Source organism: Megalobrama amblycephala, linkage group LG5 (assembly GCF_018812025.1).
Source record: "Megalobrama amblycephala isolate DHTTF-2021 linkage group LG5, ASM1881202v1, whole genome shotgun sequence".
Lineage (NCBI taxonomy): Eukaryota > Metazoa > Chordata > Actinopteri > Cypriniformes > Xenocyprididae > Megalobrama > Megalobrama amblycephala.
In genome coordinates this window covers 32,218,333-32,237,647 of record NC_063048.1, presented here as the reverse complement: position 1 = coordinate 32,237,647, position 19,315 = coordinate 32,218,333, and the positions used below count along the sequence as shown (strand labels likewise).

Genomic DNA, 19,315 nt, shown 5'->3' with positions numbered 1-19,315 from the left:
TTTAAAAACACTGTTCTTTTGAACTTTCTATTCATCAAATAATCCTGAAAAAAAATATTGTACACAAATATTTTGTACAATTGTACACATTAAATGTTTCTTGAGCAGCAGATCAGCATATTAGAATGATATCTGAAGGATCATGTGACACTGAAGACTGGAGTAATGATGCTGAAAATTCAGCTTTGCATCACAGGAATAAATTACTTTGTGAAATATATTCAAATAGAAAACAGTTATTTTAAATTGTAATAATATTTCACAATATTACTGTTTTTTACTGTATTTTTAATTAAATAAATGTAGCCTTGGTGAGCAGACGAAACTTCTTTTAAAAACATTAAAAATCTTAGTGGTTCCAAACTTGTGGACTGTACTGTATGTGAAGATTGTTTTAAGTTCATTTAAATTAAGTTAATTTTTAAAGCCAAATAAATGTTGAAATTTATAGCTTTCAGTTATACTAAAATGTTGAATGTCTATAATTAATGTTTAAAAATTTCATGGAGACATCAGTAGCAGTATTAGTGTCAGTGATATTGGCCTTCATTCATAAACAAATATTTAAAATGTTCCGATCTTTAAGCAGTTTCTATATTAATTTGGAGAGTAATTGTGAAATTATTACAATATAAAAATATTAAACTCCAATGTTTTTAATCACCATTAATTACAGAAAAAAATTTGCGATTTTAGTTATTTTTAATTGACTAATAAATTTATTTCAGTTTAGTTCTTTATTGCATTCATTTAATTTATTTAGTTCTTTATGTAGATCTTTATTTAGTTACCTATTAATTAATTATTTATTTATTTATTTATTTATTTATTAAGTCCTAGTGAGATGTTTTGGGGTATTTTTGTTGATACATATTGATGCACAAAAATTCCCATACAATTAAACTGGTTTAATCAAGTGGATTTGTTTTCCAGTGTAATAATGCCTGCAACCTGCAGGTGGCAGTAAGAAATTTGTTTCATATTTGGTCCGCAGCACAATCCCTATAAATCAGGATGTCTCATTGAGTATGATGTACCATGAAGTATTTCCAGCTTTGATCTTTGCTTTCAGCCACTTACAGCAGGATGTTCATATATGATAAGCAAAACAAAAGGAATGATGCTCAGACGCTGCCTGACTAACAGACTGTCACTCTTTAATAATTGTCTTGTTTACTTGTTGTCGTTAAACATGCAACACAACCACGGTTACGTCTGTTGCATCCTCTCGAGAGCGTTTGAGGGGTGTGTATGTGTGTGTAGATGCTGGAAGGGGAGATGTTGAGGCCGTTAGGTTTGCTGATGCTCAGTGTTTGGCCTTTAAAGGTTGCTCTGTCACACTGCACTAACATGCTGTGACTCCTGGGGCTGTAGAAGTGTCAGAGCATCTCAGTGTCAGCATCTGCTCTCTCTCACCATCGCTCTTTCTTTCCCAGCCCCCATGATGCCCTTTAGCGCTTCGTCTCACCCGTTTTTCTCCTCTTTCATACCCCGAAATACCCTTCATTTCCTCAGTGTCCACACTAGCACTGCATTTCGGTGCAGGTGGGCGGCAGCGAATCTTTTGCTGTGGATGTTAAAATAGAGGCCTGTCACGTTGTTCTGTTATCTGTCACAGATGTTGCTCAGATAAGAAACGGTCAAATCTACTGGTGCTTTTTTTTTTCTTCCTTCTGTTGTACTCTTGAGATCACATGGCCACGCATTTGCTTGCTTTTTATAGAGACGAGGGTGAGTCACAGCGGTCAGACCTGCGTGTGTCCACTTGGTGTTCGTTTTAGCAGCCGATTCTCATTTGGGTTTACAACACAAAGCTGTTTATCGGATGATCTTGGAGGGGGTTTAGGCCCGTTAGTCTCATGACCAGAGTGATCCGGACGGGTGTTTGGTCAGTATGTGGTCTGCACTGATGTAAGAGCCAATCAGGAAGCACCGTACTGCCGGTGTGGAAGAGAAGTGAGTGAGTTTCATAGGTCAGCTGTCGTTCTCAATCGCAGTCACAAGGGCTAGGCTTGTGTTCGCTCTTGTGATAGTCTGTGAAGGCCGATGGACTGATATAATTTGCTTGGGAAATGGACGTATTGTGTGTGTATGAGAGTGTGTGTGGGTGTGTTGCCCAGTTTAGCTTGGTTTTCTACATCCTTCTCCCTTTCTCTCTTGCAAACAACACACACACATAAATTCCTAGAAGAGAGAAGTGGCGAAATCCCCTCTTTGTAACATTGCTCCATGGCAGGTCATTATGAGGCTGAGCTTTCACAGTGCCTTTGTGTGTTTTCTGGTATGAGTGTGTATGCATTTTTGTTTGTGACATTTCTTTCGAGCAGTTTGCACAATATCGCCCGCACAAATAACACCACAATGCAAGACAGACCAAAAACTCGTTAGAGTGTGTCCTCATTACTTTTAGTCAGGATAGTTGATGAGTAAGCTAGTTTTTTTTTTTTTTGTTGTTTTTTTTAAATTTCCTTTTACCCTCCTATTGCTTTCAGGTCCATTTTGACCTGGAAGGTACACATACTTAAAAAAAAAAAAAAAAAAAAAAAAAAAAAAATCCAGATTTTAGTATGAAGATGAAATTTTGTTAGTATGTTAAGACCACCAAAATACACTAATTAATTAATTTATTTATTTACTTATTTTTTTCTTTTTTGAGATATATCTAATTGAGATATAATTGCGAGTTTAAATCTCGCAATTCTGAGAAAATCTTTTTTCCCTCACAATTGGACATTATAACACGCAATTGTGTTTATATCTCACAATTCTGACTTCATAACTCGCAATTCTGACTTTATAACTTGCAATTTTGAGTTTATATCTTGCAATTCTAAGAAAAAAAGTCAGAATTGTGAGAAAACAATTTGCAATTATCTTTTTCTATTTTTTTATTTTAGTAAAAGTCCACAATTCACTTTGCTGCCACCTGTTGATGAACCATTGCAGCATGAAAAAGAAATTCAAGTTGTTTAACATAATTTTTTCATATGAAAGTTAGTTTATGCAAGTAAAATGAATCAATTTTGTTTGAAAACATTTCTGAGCAATAGTTGTTAGAAATAGAATATGTAGGTTTCATTAGTTTAGATGTCATTATTTTTAAGTTTCAAATGATTTTAAGTAAATCTATTAAAGTTAAGGTTTCATACTGTAATTTTCATATTACATGTTCTTATAAATTTTATCTAATGATATTTTCTAATGATATTTTCAAATGAAATTTCTTATAAATATTGATAGAAATATATATTTTCTTGCATCACACTGTTTTTTGCCATAGTTCTTTAAAAATAAAAAAATTTCAAAGAATTTCTTTCTTTTTTTTTTTATTTAAAAATTAACCCCTCCCCTTTTTAAAAAAAAGGGGGTAAACAAAGTAATAGCATGGTAAAAAAGAAAAATTCATTAATTTGAAACTTGTGCATTCACTAATGAAGTTACTGATTAGATACAACATGGTTTTAGCTGAAAAATATAAATGTATGACTCTTTTGTAAGCTTACGTTCCACCGCGTCCAACCAGACTCTGGAATGCATTGCTGCTATATTAAAGCAAAAAAAGTGTACTTTTTTTTTTTTTTTCTTTTTTTTAACTTTTGATCACAATGTTGCATCTGGCTGTTTATGCAGCATCTCACATGATGAGCAATGCTTTTGAACACTTTTTTTTTTTTTTTTTTTTTTTAAATAAGAAATAGTTAAACTTAATAAAGTGTGTCCAGAGACCTCTGTGTTCTGAATACAAGAATATGTCCTGTGTGAACGCCCCCTAAGAAACTGCGCCTGGTGGACCCACCTGACCCTAAACCTGACCAAAAATTATATTTCAAAACTGACAGGTTAAATTGACAACACATATATGCATTTTACATGCATTGCACCTTTTTATAGATTAAAAGCAACTCAAAGTGCTTTAGATATCAGAAAAGAAAATCAATGAAAGTGTCAGATTGAGTAATGTTATGCAATGGCGTTATAGTCAAGTGCGAGAAAACGAAAGCATGACTTAGTTTCTTTATATCTTCCGGTGAAACAAAATGTTGTATTTGGGGGAATTTGAGAGGAACTCTTACTCATAGTAATTCATCTTTAGTCATTTTAATGATCTTAGTCTGAGTAATACGTGTTTTTTTTTGTTTTTTTTAGACTGGCTACTGAAATGTTAGTATTTTGACAACCAGTGTCATTGAAATTTCATGACTCTTGAAAACTTTGCTATTGCTATTGAACACTTGTGTATAATTTGTCTAAAAGTATGTTAAATTTCATTGTATGATGATAAAATAAACAATAGGGGAAAAGATAGATATTATAGATACATCTGGCCTAAGACTACTACACCAATGAGTGTTACGTCTTTTATCGTCTGTAGTATGGAAACAACTCTCCAGTCCCCTAGTGATCCGGCCCTTTAATCTGCACCAGAATGTGAATAATCTGTTAATAACATCAGCTTGTTTTATGATTACCATTAAGACAGGCTACAGTAATCCAACCAAGCAGGCGAGAAACACAGATTCCTGTGTCCTTAATAACCACCAGGTCTATAAACCACCTTGACCAGCGGAAAGTGTGTTTGTACCTCTGTATTTAGAGTAAACTACTCTCACACTCACTAACAAGCCCAACATATTGAAAGGAAAATGTCCAACCAGTTCACTCACTTCAGTCACTCTCTGCTTCACTGTGAAGCTTTTTTAGGCCATTTAGTCTGGACTTCCATTCTGTAGGACCATGAGTCACGGTTGTTTTTTTTTTTTTGGTCTTTATGGCCGTTATTTTGGGCCGAGAATGTCTTAGTTATAGTGAGACACATTTGGTCCGTTTACCATAAAAAGCAAACAGGCGGAAGTCCAAATGGAGAGCGAGCGAGTGAGTTAGAGAGATGTTGTGGTGGCTGTTGGCCATGATCTGTAGTGGACTTTTTGAGCAGAGTCAGGTCCACCGGGAGTTTATTTATGGCACTTTGCTCCGGTTTCGCGCTTGTTACGAGGTGTGGCCCGCCGAGCCGGTTCTGCTCTGACATCTGGTGTCCGGCTTGTGCCAGGATGGTATGACAGAACCTGACTGGGCCGGGTACCTTGCCCAGTCCGCCCTCCCCTTATCAGCCGGCTCTGGCCCGGTAACATATGTCCCTTCCTCCCCTACTCCGAGAGCGGCCCTTGTTAATTAACCCACCAGGAGAGTTGGCGTGGCACGGTCCAAAACGGCCAATCGCTGGAGGGATTCATTGTGAATGAGCAGGAAGGAGGACACGCCCCTTCACCTTTCGTCCACACTTCTCGGCATCTCCTTGGCGTGCCAACACGGTGTGACATTCACGGGTGAAAGAAAAAGAACACGGAAGCCCTTGCGCTTTTCCGAAAGGCTTGTCCCGCTCACAATGCTTCCTGTCACAATGCTCGGCTTATTCATTGAGGGAACAATTGGCTCTCAGTGCTGGGCTTCAAATCCAGGATTTGAAGCGATTTTTAGCGAAACTTTCTAATGACACTCAAAGTGAGTGTGTGCGAGGCTATTGGAGCTAATTAGACAGACTCTTCTCCCAAGTACTGAAACATTAAGATGACATACTGTTCATTCAGGATTACTTTAATTGGTACAATTATTGTAATTTCAGTCGCAATTACGTCGGGAGATAAAAGCGCCTTCTGAAGCACATTTATGTGATTTCCTTTATGCGAAAAGCCTAATAAGGCTTTAAGTAATTCTTCTGAAAAGCACACGGCTTCCTTCCTTTCTTCTGCTCTTTTGAACCATTTTGCCTTTGAGTTGGGACTTCTCACTTTGCTGAGAATTCACATTTTTGTCACGTACCGGTCTTGTCTCTAGCATCTCGATGTGTTTTCTCCTCCGCCTTTGGAGGGAAGCTATTGTCCATGAACCTGATCCTTCAAGAACTCTTTGGTGGAAGAGGTAAACTTAGTAATTTAAAAAGTGCAGCCATTATTTGCCCAGAGGCTCTATAAATGATTAGGCGGTTGAAAGCCCCATCTATTCCCCAAAGGAGAGAAGACCAATCTAAGATAGGGAGTGCATTTATTGGGTGCACAGTGACCTCCAGATGGATGAGATGAGTTTGAAACTAGGGAAGAGGCTGTGTGCTGCACAGAGGGATTTAAAGTCGCTCTTTGGATCGTTCCTTTTGCAGGTCTGTGCCATGAGGTCCATTTTCGTGGCCATTATTGTGAGTAAAGTAAAGGCCATCGTGATGTTGGCGCACACATGTTAGGGTGTCATCGAGTTCACTGATTTTTACCCAGATTACAATGTTGGTAGTATATGCAAATTAACAATGTACTCTTTCTCCATGTTACACTAAAATGCTGGGTTAAAAACAACCCAAGTTAGGTTGAAAATGGACAGACCTACACTCTTAAACAAAAAATGCTGGGTTAAAAATAAAATGGACAAACCCAACGATTGGGTTAAATGTTTGGCTCAACCTGCTGGGAAGTTTTATTTAACTCGACTATTGTTTAAAAATTAATGTATTGCTTGCTTAAAATGAACCCAAATAGGTTGGAAATTAACAATTATTATTATTAATGTTTAATACATGAAGATTTATTAATATGTTTGAGTAATAATTAAACAATAAACATTTATTAAATTGCTTATTAATAAATGTTCACCTTTTGATTATTATTGTTGCCTCTAGTAATTGTGTGTTTGATTTTTAATTTCCAACCTATTTTGGGTTCATTTTAAGTCAGCCATGTAGTAATTTTTAAACAATAGTTGGGTTATATAAAACTATACCCAGTGGGTTGGTAAACTGAAAAAAATTTACCCAACCGCTGGGTTTGTCCATATTTAACCCAACTTGGGTTGTTTTTAACCCAGCACTTTTTTTAGAGGGTAGGGATTGGATTGTTTTAACCCAGCGGTTGGGTTAAATGTGTGCTGGGTAGTTTTATTTAACTCAGCTACTGTTTAAAAATGACTGTATTGCTTGCTTAAAATGAACTTACAATATGTTGGAAATTAACATGTATTAATATGTTTGAGTAATAATTAAACAATAAACATTTATTAAATTGCTTATTAATAAATGTTCACCTTTTGATTATTATTGTTGCCTCTAGTAATTATGTGTCTGATTTTTAATTTCCAACCTCATTTTAAGTCAGCCATGTAGTAATTTTTAAACAATAGTTCGGTTAAATAAAACTACCCAGCACATTGGGCAAACATTTAACCCAACCACTGAGTTTAAAGGTGCCCTAGAATTAAAAATTGAATTTACCTCGGTATAGTTGAATAACAAGAGTTCAGTACATGGAAATGACATACAGTGAGTCTCAAACTCCATTATTTCCTCCTCCTTATATAAATCTCATTTGTTTAAAAGACCTCCGAAGAACAGGCGAATCTCTGTAACAGTCGGGATCATTAATATGTACGCCCCCAATATTTGCATATGCCAGCCCATGTTCAAGGCATTACACAAGGGCAGCCAGTATTAACGTCTAGATCTGTGCACAGCTGAATCATCAGACTAGGTAAGCAAGCAAGAACAATAGCGAAAAATGGCAGATGGAGCAATAATAACTGACATGATCCATGATAACATGATATTTTTAGTGATATTTGTAAATTGTCTTTCTAAATGTTTCGTTAGCATGTTGCTAATGTACTGTTAAATGTGGTTAAAGTTACCATCGTTTCTTACTGTATTCACGGAGACAAGACTGTCGTTATTTTCATTTTTTAAACACTTGCAGTCTGTATAATTCATAAACACAACTTCATTCTTTATAAATCTCTCCAACAGTGTGTAATGTTAGCTTTAGCCACGGAGCATACTATCAAACTCATTCAGAATCAAATGTAAACAAATAAAATAAATACCATACTTATGCGATTAGACATGTTGCATGACGAACACTTTGTAAAGATCCATTTTGAGGGTTATATTAGCTGTGTGAACTTTGTTTATGCACTGTTTAAGGCAAGCGCAAGCTCTGGGGGCGGGGAGCACGAGAATTTACCTTCACACAGATCTACCCATTATAGAAATGCGTAGATATGATCTGTAGTTTTAACAAAAGCCCTGAAGCTGTCAAAAGTTAGCAAGATGATGTCAGATGATGCATTAATGATGCTGAAGTTTCATGCCAAAAGGGAAAAGGGGATGCCACACTGCATCATCTGACATCATCTTGCTGACTTTTGACAGCATGTAGCACCAATTTAGAAGAAAAAAAAAACCCACCTTTCAACTGCATAGACAGCCAAGTTTTATTAAAAGCTCATCTTGCCAGCGGTGAATTACCATTTTAATCACCAGGGGAACTGAAATTGACTCCCAGAACCCTAAGCTGTTGTGTCAGCAAATCTGAGGAGAGAACTTTAATGTAAAACCGAAGGATGTACTCGATAACCTGTCAGTTGTGTGGCTAAGACTGACATTCATGCGTAATGCAACTCTAAGGTAGAGGCTGTATAAAGAGCTTTACAGGAAGACGATAGCTGCCTTATAAAGGCAAAAAGCCTCAAGATGTCAACCATCTTTAATCAGTTGATATTGATATTTACAATAATGATATTTAGCAAGAATAGTGTGCTCTAAATGGTTTCTTGCTGGTTTTTTTTTTTTTTTTTTTTTTTTTTTTTTATGTGAACTTTCTGAAGCACCTGAAATTCAGATGAATCGGCATGTTTTTCCAACTAAATCTATGCTGGATGAAGAGTACACATCATTTTACCGCCTTTACGTTCAAGTTCGAATTGTACAAACACATGTACCTTCTGACCTCCTTGCACTTCCATTGTTGTTTCCACCTTTTGCAGTTGTTTTCACTGTTGTTTTTATTGCTGTTTTTCATCTTCTTCTTCTTCTTTACACTGGTGGCCCAACTGTTGTGTGTTGCCACCTAGTGCACTCTCCAGTTACTGCAGTTAATTCCAGGAACATGCATAGAGGACACACTCAAAAACAAAAAATGTGGTCAATATGTGTATTATGGTTGATCAAACAGATCTGTTTTGGATGTTTGATGTCTCTTGGGATGTTTAAAAATAGAATGTTGCCACTATGATCAGTTTGCTGTCAGTCTGCTTGATTATTATTGGCCAAAGTTACTCTCAAAGCTTAACCTGCCAGTAACCAACATCATTAGACTTGGAGTAGTTCTATAAATATCTATTGTTTTCCAGTGTAACTGTGTTCCACTGCTGCTCTGGGGCAGCACTCAGCTTTCATGAATGGGGGGAAAAAAAATCCCATGAAAGTTCATTAGAGTTTTTTTTAAGCTTCTGGGCAAGATGCTTTTGTTTACAGATGGATTTACTCATTTCTGGGAGTTTGGCTGCCAGTTTGGAGGTTTCTCTGGGTTCTTGCACTGCCTCGTTTATTTCAGTTATGTATTTGTGATTTAGAACAGCTTAACTCTGCCAGAGATAAAAATGAACTAACTGAGTAAAATGTGAATAAAAGTCTACCAATATCTAAATAAATAAAACATCTACCAAGGTCATTCTCCATCCCCCAAGAGACCATCATATACAAGAAATCTTTGAATGTTTCCTTGATTGATGGCCACCATTCCATATGCCCACCAACCCGTCCTGCTTCTCAACACCCCATGACCTCCACCATCCACCTACCATACGAAATCTGTCGGCTGGTGACGGCGACTGTTGTTCTTTTCGTGGTGGGCACATTGATTCTCTGGGCCCCTTATTGAGGCCAGGGTGGCATCACCATGTTTGTGCCTCACTGAGAGTCCTCAAACTGTCCACACAAGGGTGGCTGTAAGCAAAGTCAAGTGCCACATTCAGCACCCGGTCAAAGGGGAAAATAGTGGGAGAATTATACTCTTCCCGTCAGCTGCTGTGTGTGGGAGTCTTTGAAAAAGAAGAAGAGAAAGAACGGGGGGGGGGGGGAAGGGCTAAGCCAGCTTTGGGATCGATTAGCTTTTGGATAAACCCGACGAGAGACATCTCAAGTGCTCAATATTTAAGGCGGCCACGCCGCTAGCCTGAACGATGCAACACGGGTGTGATCAATAGCAGTATTGTTTGAAACGCCTTTTGTATTCTTGATGTTCTTTTATCTTTGTGTGCACTTCTAAAATGGCAAGTATCTTGAACGGCAATTAATTTCCCTCATTCCCAGTGCTTCCATGACAGATGAATGATAGCACTTTTTTCCTTGGCAATTTTCTCTTGTAGCAAAGGCAAGAATGTCAAAAGTAATTGCTAAACAAATCACTTGATGTTGAAGCCAACTTCTCCCACCAGCTTCAAAAGCTCTTTTTCTGGTGGAAGAATTACATCAGCTTCAATTGATTATAAATAGTATTCTAAGCATGCTGATGTGTACAGCTGGTGAAAGATTAGCCTTCCGCTGGCCACGGCATGATGTTTGTGTGTGTAACTATGAATAGTTGAATACAAATACTTGCTATAGTGTAGTGTATTCGAGGTGGAATTAGCTTGCTTAATCCACTGCCTACTGTTTCTCATAAAATTAGCTGCAAATGCACATATCATATCCGTAACCATCAAACACACATCTCTACTTTTGGCAATTTTGAGTTTTTATCATAGACAGAATACACTAAATGACTACTTCCTGTTGTTTGTGCATTGAAATGACCAATGAAAAGACCAGGCAAAATGTTGAACAAGAATCTCAAAACGGCCTTGAAAACCATGTCTCTCAACTTTGATTTGAAGAGCATCTTTGCAAAATGCGAGTTAAGGTGCGGTCACACTGCACTTTTCGTTCCATTGACTTCCATTCAAACGCATGCGAATGCGTCAGACCGGAAACGCAAGCTCGTGCGAAAAATGTCGCATTTTGCTGCATCCAAAGTTCAAGTTTGGTGAACTCTGACCTGCGAATTCGCATCACGTGAAGACGTGCGACCAGTAGAAGATCGATTCGTCACGGCATGACCTCTTGGCTGAATTAAAAGAATTATATTTTTGCAGTAAAGTCGAGTAGGTTCTATATTTTTACATTTGAAATGTATTACTTTAAGTTATGTGTTGAATTCTTGTTTATAAAAAAGATGCTGTAGACCGTGACGTCATATCACGACCGTTACAGCATCCGAAAAAATTTTGCACGTTCAAAGTCTAGTGTGACCGCGGCTTAAAACGCGAGTAAAAGATAATGCTGAATAAGCAAAGAAACATAATGTTCACACACTTTAAATTGCAGCTTCAAAAATGTATTTGCAACATTTTGACCAGTCAGGTCTTCATCAGGCACATAAGTCCTCTGATCTGTATTTGACTGATGACAGCAGTCTCGCATCACCTCATCACATATTTTAATGTTAATATTATAATAGTATTTTCAGTAGCCATTGCTCGAGTCCTCAGTGTCACATGATCCTTCAGAAATCATTCTAATATGCTGATTTGGTGCTCAAAACATATTCTTATTATCGTCAATGTTAAAAACAGTTGTGCTGCTTAATATTTTTGTGAAAACTGATACATATTTGAGTAGAAATTTATAAAGTTCAAAAGAACAATGTTTATTTAAAAGCCTTTTGTAACCTTTATAAATGTCTTTACTGTCACTTTTAATCAATTTAATGCGTCCTTGCAGAATTAAAGTATTAATTTCTTTAAAAAAACAACATAATGACCCTTTTGAATATGCATATTAAAATCCTTTTGTAACCGTATATGTATTGTTACATTGGTATTTTTTTTTCTATGCATGGATTTATTAAATTATAAAAAAAACTGTTTGAAAATAAATAAATTTTAAATATTTTGAAATGAGATTCTTTGCCCAGCCCTTCTCATGACTGTCTGATTATTTGTAGCCGTGCCCTAGCGCACACTCTAAAAAATAAAACATTGGTTCAACAAAAAATAAATAAATAATATGTTAACGTTTTCCACTAGAATTTTTAACTTAAGCCAGTTGGGATAATTACATTAATTCAAAGCAATATTTTGAGTTGATCCAACATAATGTTTTAAGTAAGGTGAAGACGTTTTTTTTGCCACAATAAAAACACATTTCTAAGTAACATGAATTTAAAAATTGTCAACATGAAAGCAACAATTTAAGTTGATCCAACATAATGTTTTAAGTAAGGTGAAGACGCTTTTTTGCCACAATAAAACACATTTCTAAGTAACATGAACTTAATTGTCAACATGAATGCAACTATTTAAGTTGATCCAACATAATGTTTTAAGTAAGGTGAAGACGCATTTCTAAGTAACATGAACTTACCAAGCACCGCTTGTCACCATGATGGTAAATCTCCAAAAACCCACATTAACAGAAACTCTTCTAAATTAGCATAACAAAACACTAATTACTGCTAAATCTCCCTTACCATTAATATTGTGCAAAAAACATTATATAACACTTAATTTTAGCATTTACTCTCCCTTTCAAGTGCCATGGGCAAAGCATGATGGGAAATATAAATCCCAGCCCAGTTTCATTTAACTTAAGTTCGTCTAAATGAAAAGAAGTGTTCGTACAACTCAAAACAATGAAACACGTTTACACGTCATCAGATTGTATTTTACATTAACAGAACTTAAAATTAAATAAATTTTTGATTAACTGAAAATGTTAAACTATGACAAGTCATGATAGTATATCGAATCAATAGGCATAATTTGTGTGTCATCCAAGCTCAATAAAATACCAATTACAAGTAAAAAGTCTAACAGCATTTCAGAACTTGATTTTTTTTTTATTTCACAACAATATATATATTTAAGTAATGACTAAAGGTTCCCTGAATTAGTTTTTAGAGTGCAGTAAGCACACACGCTCTGACACATTGGGCTGCGGTGCTCATGTGGGTGATGAAAGTTTGAGTCCAGTTTGTGTCATTTCCTGATCTCATTCTCGTCTGCTCTTCCCCTTATTTTAATAAGACTGCAAAAAGTACAGAAAAACAACGCAGTCTGACTTACACAAAAGGCTGAAGTAAAGGGAAAGTGAACCAGCATATGAATTTGTGTCAGGAGATGGCCGGCCTGGGTCTGGCTGAGAGTGAAAATTCCCCTCAAGACCTGCAGATGTGTCTCTTCCTCCTTGTCTGGTTAGTCTTGTTTTAGCCAGTCATTGGAATGACTTCGTCATTCTGGTGTTTATGGACGCCTCAAATGTTTTAGTCTGGGTGTTGTGTTTGGACGAGGCCTGTGTCGGGGTGTTTGTGCTGTCTCACTACTTGCCAGATTAAATACAGCAGTTTTCTCATCAACTGCTCACCGCACACTATTGAATGTATGTGTGTGTTTGTTTTAGTATTCCATAAACAAGTCAATGACAAACATCTCTATTTAGAATTACATGATTACAAACCTTTCATTATGGACGTCCAATTCAAAGTTGCTACTATGAACTAATATTGTGGGGCACTTTGTGCTGTCATTACAGCTTTGAAAATAACCAAATAGGTCTAGTTTTTGTAGTGACCCTCCCAGCCTCATACTCACCTGTCCCAGAGCGACACCCCTTAAGCACCACCACACTCACTAATGCATGTAGTATGCATCTGATCTAAGCTGCGTAATTGAGAGCGTTCTGAAAGTCTGAATAGCCAATGACATTTACAGCTGGAGAGACTGGACTGATTTTCTACTGTTTAGTGTTAATCACCATCTAACTCAGACAGTTAAGATTTTGCCTTAGATCCCTGGATCATAGGTTTTATAAGCTGGCAATTTTCAATGCCATTTAAGAGTGCAGGTTCCGACTATTATTAACAATAATGTAAAGATTAGGCTTATCAGTATGTCACAATATGACCCTGTTTGGACATCTGTTTTGCACCATTTCCTGCCAGTCTGTCATCATAGTTATGCATTTCAATCGATTCACAAGCTTGCATTCGATTTGATTTCAGTTACTTTGGATATACTGTACTACATTAATATTGAAGGTTAAAATGAACTGATTTGTATACAATTTAAATTACACTTAAGGACATTTTTTTATAATAATAAAGTTATAATAGGCCTACTAACTTTAAAATTATTTCTACTCCAATTCGTTTTTTGAAACAAACATTTAAATGGAGGCTGACAACTTTTATTCAAACATGCATTATATAGGCTATTAATGAACATAAAAAAATAATTAAAGGGTTAGTTCACCCAAAAATGAAAATTGTCATTTATTCCTCACCCTCATGTCGTTCCACACCCGTAAGACCTTCGTTCATCTTCAGAACACAAATTAAGATATTTTTGATAAAATCCAATGGCTCAGTGAGGCCTGCATTGACAGCAAGACAATTAACACTTTGAAATGCCCAGAAAGCTACTAAAGACATATTTAAAACAGTTCATGTGACTACAGTGGTTCAACCTTAATGTTATAAAGCGACCAGAATATTTTTTGTGCGGCAAAAAAACACAATAACGACTTTTCAACAATATCTAGTGATGGGCGATTTCAAAACACTGCTTCATGAAGCTACGTAGTTTTACAAGTCTTTTATTTCGAATCAGTAGTTCGGATAGCGTATCAAACTGCCCAAGTCATGTGAACTATTGAAATTGCGAAACACTTATGATGTAACGAAGCCTCTTTTACTGAAATCACGTGACTTTGGAACCACTGATTCGAAACAAAAGATTCGTAGTTCATGAAGCAGTGTTTTGAAATCGACCATCACTAGGTATTTTGGCGCACAAAAAATATTCTCATCGCTTTATAATATTAAGGTTGAACCACTGCAGTCACATGAACTCTTTCAAATATGTCTTTAGTAGCTTTCTGGACATCTGAAAGTGTTAATTATCTTGCTGGCAATAGAGGCCTCACCGAGTCATCGGATTTAATCAAAAATATCTTAATTTGTGTTTTGAAGATGAACAAAGATCTTATGGGTGAGGAGCGACATGAGGGTGAGTAATAAATGACAGAATTTTCATTTTTGGTTATACTAACCCTTTAATATGTAATATGGTGTATATATTTGCCAAATCCATATTGTCACGCTTTTTTTAGCGGGTATACAGAAATCCCTTACCTTTCCTTGTGGGTATACGGCATACACCTGCATATCACGTAGACACTGGGGGGTCCCCCTCTGGAGAAATCACAGGTGCCCCACGCATTTGCGTGCTTTGCATGATGGGTAAACTGACTGTGCGCTACTGACTGTGCGAGACTAAACTTGCCTTAGAAAACACCACTAATTCAGAGATCATCAATTGAATATGTCTCACAGACACATACTTGGCTATGAAGAACTGTTTAATATTTCTAAATCTTTCTTAAATGTTCTTCCTCTGTAAAGCAGGTTCCTTCTAAGCAGAGACAGTGGAAAGTGTGTGTGTCTTGTGACAGAGGAAGTTGGTTCTCTAGAGAGGCTCTTGTCACTGGCTCCTGTTTGTCTGTGAGCATGCTCACACACACATACAAATAAACAAGCCCAGCTGGATTTCGGAAGAGACACAATCTGCCCATTTCTGCTTAATCCAGTGCGTGGGAAATGAACCAAACCTCTCTCACCAGCACACGTCTCTCTTGTTCAGCCCTTCTTAAAGTGATGCTTCTGCATGTGTGTGTGTGGAACAAACAAGCAAGCATGTGTTTGCGCTCAAGTTCGATCTTTATGTTGGTCACGTCCTTGAGCTCCACCCTAAGTACGAGAACTCTACCTAATGTCCATCATGCGGAAGGTCAGCTGACTGTTAGCACAGCATCCTACTCTGACCCGCTGACACACAGGCCTGCTGTAGCACAGTGTGGGCCTTTGTCCAATGACTTCAACATCTGCTCTCACACCCAGCCACTCGCTCGCCCTCCAACGCACACACTTCTCGACTGAAACTGTGAGTCATTTGGTGACGATCGCCATTTATACAGTCATCAGAGGATGATGAGACCAAAGCAATTAACTAAAATGGTCTTCTAAACTTTTGGAACATGATATTTGAACACGCCATCCAGGTCATAATGACCGTAACACTATGGCCTAACCAACAACAAGCTTTTTTTTCTGTCCACGCTGAGAGCAAAAATGCTGTGCAATGCAACAAAATGTCATGGTGAAATCTTGATAATATTTCATTGGTGCACAGAAAGGCATAATAAAGATTATTAAAAAATGTTGTTGTTTTTTTTTAAAGAGCTTTACACTGAAAAATTACATTTAACAAGAAAATACTATTTTAGTCTTTCAACTTAGGATTTGCGTGTTTAATTCAATGTGTTACTTGTTTCTTTGTAATTATTTGTGAAATCTACTAGCAAGTTCTGAGTGAAAATGGTTTCAAAGGAAATCTTACACCACATATTTGTTCAGTGTCAATTGACCAAAATAACATCACGGTCTGGAATCAGCAAAACTATACGGTTGGTATATTAGATCTTTTTGACTACAACCCTAATAAGGCTTTTTGTGCATGATGTCAATACTTGTAGGCGGAGCCCTGTGTCATGTGTCACTCTTTGTATTTTCATACCATCTGAAGAATGGTATGAAATGTTTTCAGTTTTTTTTTTCTTCTGGAATTCGAAAGATTTGTCATAATATGTGAATTAATATATTAGTTACATTTCAATTTTATTTGTTTGTTTGTATTTTAGGGCTTCCAAAGTTAATGCACTATCATGGTATAATTCAAAATGTTAATGAATTTGTGGCCATTTTTATTTCATTTTAGTGTAATTTAATTAAGTTAATTTTGTTTTAACCAGTGTTATTACTGAACTAAAAATAAAACTATTAAAAGTAATTTAACAAGTTTAAGTTGAGGTACAAAAATGACTAAAACTGAAATAAAAATAATTAAAGGTGCCATCGAATGTTTTTTTACAAAATAATATAAGTCTAAGGTGTCCCCTGAATGTGTCTGTGAAGTTTCAGCTAAAAATACCCCATGGATTTTTTTTAATTAACTTTTTTAACTGCCTATTTTGAGGCATCATTAACTATGCATCGATTCAGGCTGCGGCCCCTTTAATTGCTCGCGCTCTCCGCCTCCTCCCGAGCTCTCGACTCTTTCATTGCATAAACAAAGTTCACACAGCTAATATAACCCTCAAAATGGATCTTTACAAAGTGTTCGTCATGCAGCATGTCTAATCGCATAAGTATGGTATTTATTTGGATGTTTACATTTGATTCTGAATGAGTTTGAGGCTGTGCTCCGTGGCTAACGGCTAATGCTACACTGTTGGAGAGATTTATAAAGAATGAAGTTGTGTTTATGAATTATACAGACTGCAAGTGCTTAAAAATGAAAATAGCGACGGCTCTTATCTCCGTGAATACAGTAAGAAACGATGGTAACTTTAACCACATTTAACATTAGCAACATGCTAACGAAACATTTAGAAAGACAGTTTACAAATATCACTAAAAATATCATGATATCATGGATCATGTCAGTTATTATTGCTCCATCTGCCATTTTTCACTATTGTTCTTGCTTGCTTACCTAGTCCAGATGTTAATACTGGCTGCCCTTGTGTAATGCATTGAACATGGGCTGGCATATGCAAATATTGGGGGCGTACATATTAATGATCCCGACTGTTACGTAACAGTCGGTGTTATGTTGAGATTCACCTGTTCTTCGGAGGTCTTTTAAACAAATGAGATTTATATAAGAAGGAGGAAACAATGGAGTTTGAGACTCACTATATGTAATTTCCATGTACTGAACTCTTGTTATTCAACTATGCTGAGGTAAATTCAATTTTCAATTCGATGGCACCTTTAAAGCTACATAGAAATATTAAGACTATAAAAAATGACACAAGCGCGTAACAAAATTACCAATATGTGAGTACCTCAAAGTTAAAGTAACTTACATTTTTTTTTTTTTTTTTAATCCCACCCACGGACAGTCGGATCATCATACTGTTAATAACTGTAAGAGTTTATCACTGAAAATTGTATCGTACTTTGTCTACTCTTTAAACAGCATTATGGTAAAAATGGAGCACTATAGGACGGCTTTCTTACCTGCACGCGACAATCAACGTGACTGTTGACTACAAACACTGTTTTTTCAGATTTTCCAACATGCTGTTCTCTCCGTATTTCAGTTCTTTGCAGCCTTTAGCCGCTGCCTACAACACGCTGGATCCTTTGAGAGTAACTCATTTACGTTAAACGTTTACTCTTTGAATTTTGACTAATTTTGACACCATTATGAGTAAAAGTTTGCTAAGAAGTATTTCCTACTAAAGCAAGACAGTATTTGACTCTGGTAAGCATCCATAACAGACTGGTAGGAGTGGTCTTGGGTGGTAATATGCCCAGTGCATTATGGGTGTTGAAGTTTTCCTACCTATTTGGCAAAATGGAAGATGACAGCCTTTTTACTCTTCTTTCTTTTACTCTGATTTTTCTCAACACCCACAATCAATCTCTCCTGGCTCATCCATGTTTGATGTTTAATATACATGCGGAGTTGAATTTTGCTCCAATGAGCTCTCGGTTTAGGCTTGAAATAACAACCAAACAACCGACACAATATAGTGTTGCTTTTTTTTTATCTAGTGAGGACACCGTATAAACAGTTGTGGTATATCAGGTCAGAGGTCATTTGATGAACTAACCATTTTAGACGCTCCCTCCAGGTGTGTATCGTCTCACATTTAGTTATCAGTGTTTGTTTACACTGCCTCACCATCTCAGTTTAGCAACAGGTCATCTGAGTGTCATTATGTCAGCTCTCTCCTGCCCAGTTTAAACAGCTAAAATTGGATTACTTAAACCGGTGGTATGGGACGGGGCCAAGCACTGAGCTCACCCTCTTCACGGTGCAATGATCAGTATGGAAATAAGAACTTATTGAGCCCTTATGTCGACCAATAAAAAGATTCAAACTAGCTTTTCTTACCATAGAGACAAAGCGTGGGCTGGGGACAGATAAGAAGATAGAGGAAGAAATATGGGGTGTGCAAAATGTCTGCGTTCAGCAGAAACAAATCTTCAGATTTATTTGATATGAATTCCCACGCTCAGTAAGATAAATTGCAATGGGAAAGCATTTATCTGACAACGTGGTGCAGAAGTAACTGCAGTAGCCACATGTGTTCAAAAACTTGGGCTAAGTGTGAATAGTGAGATGCAATTTAGAGTAGATTTACATGTTATCAATACACATTAAAGCAATGTGACCATCCATCAATCAGACTACATCAGTGTCAGAAATTAACCCCCAATGTTTACATGCTGGAACTGATTTTCATGGGCATCTTTTTCTTTATCAGGGAGTTATATATGTAATTATATTATTATTAATATAGTGTGTATATATATATAATATTTAATTGTACATTAACTTGCATCAACTCCCACTCTAACATTTTAAATATCTGGGACATTTTTAGCTCCAAAAC

The 19,315-nt window shown here is 36.6% G+C and overlaps 1 protein-coding gene across 5 annotated transcripts in view; it reads left to right on the top strand.

The window, feature by feature from the left end:
- Positions 1-19,315, top strand: part of kidins220a (kinase D-interacting substrate 220a) — a 75,087-nt gene that overhangs the window by 33,691 nt on the left and 22,081 nt on the right. Inside the window, exon 23 of one of the 5 annotated variants that reach the window (XM_048191877.1) lies at positions 15,255-16,398. The exons of the other annotated variants lie outside the window; for them this stretch is intronic. Coding sequence (XP_048047834.1) covers positions 15,255-15,354 — 100 coding nt within the window. The 3' untranslated portion in view covers positions 15,355-16,398. Of the gene's footprint in view, positions 1-15,254; positions 16,399-19,315 lie in introns of those variants that run through there. 5 annotated transcript variants of the gene reach the window in all.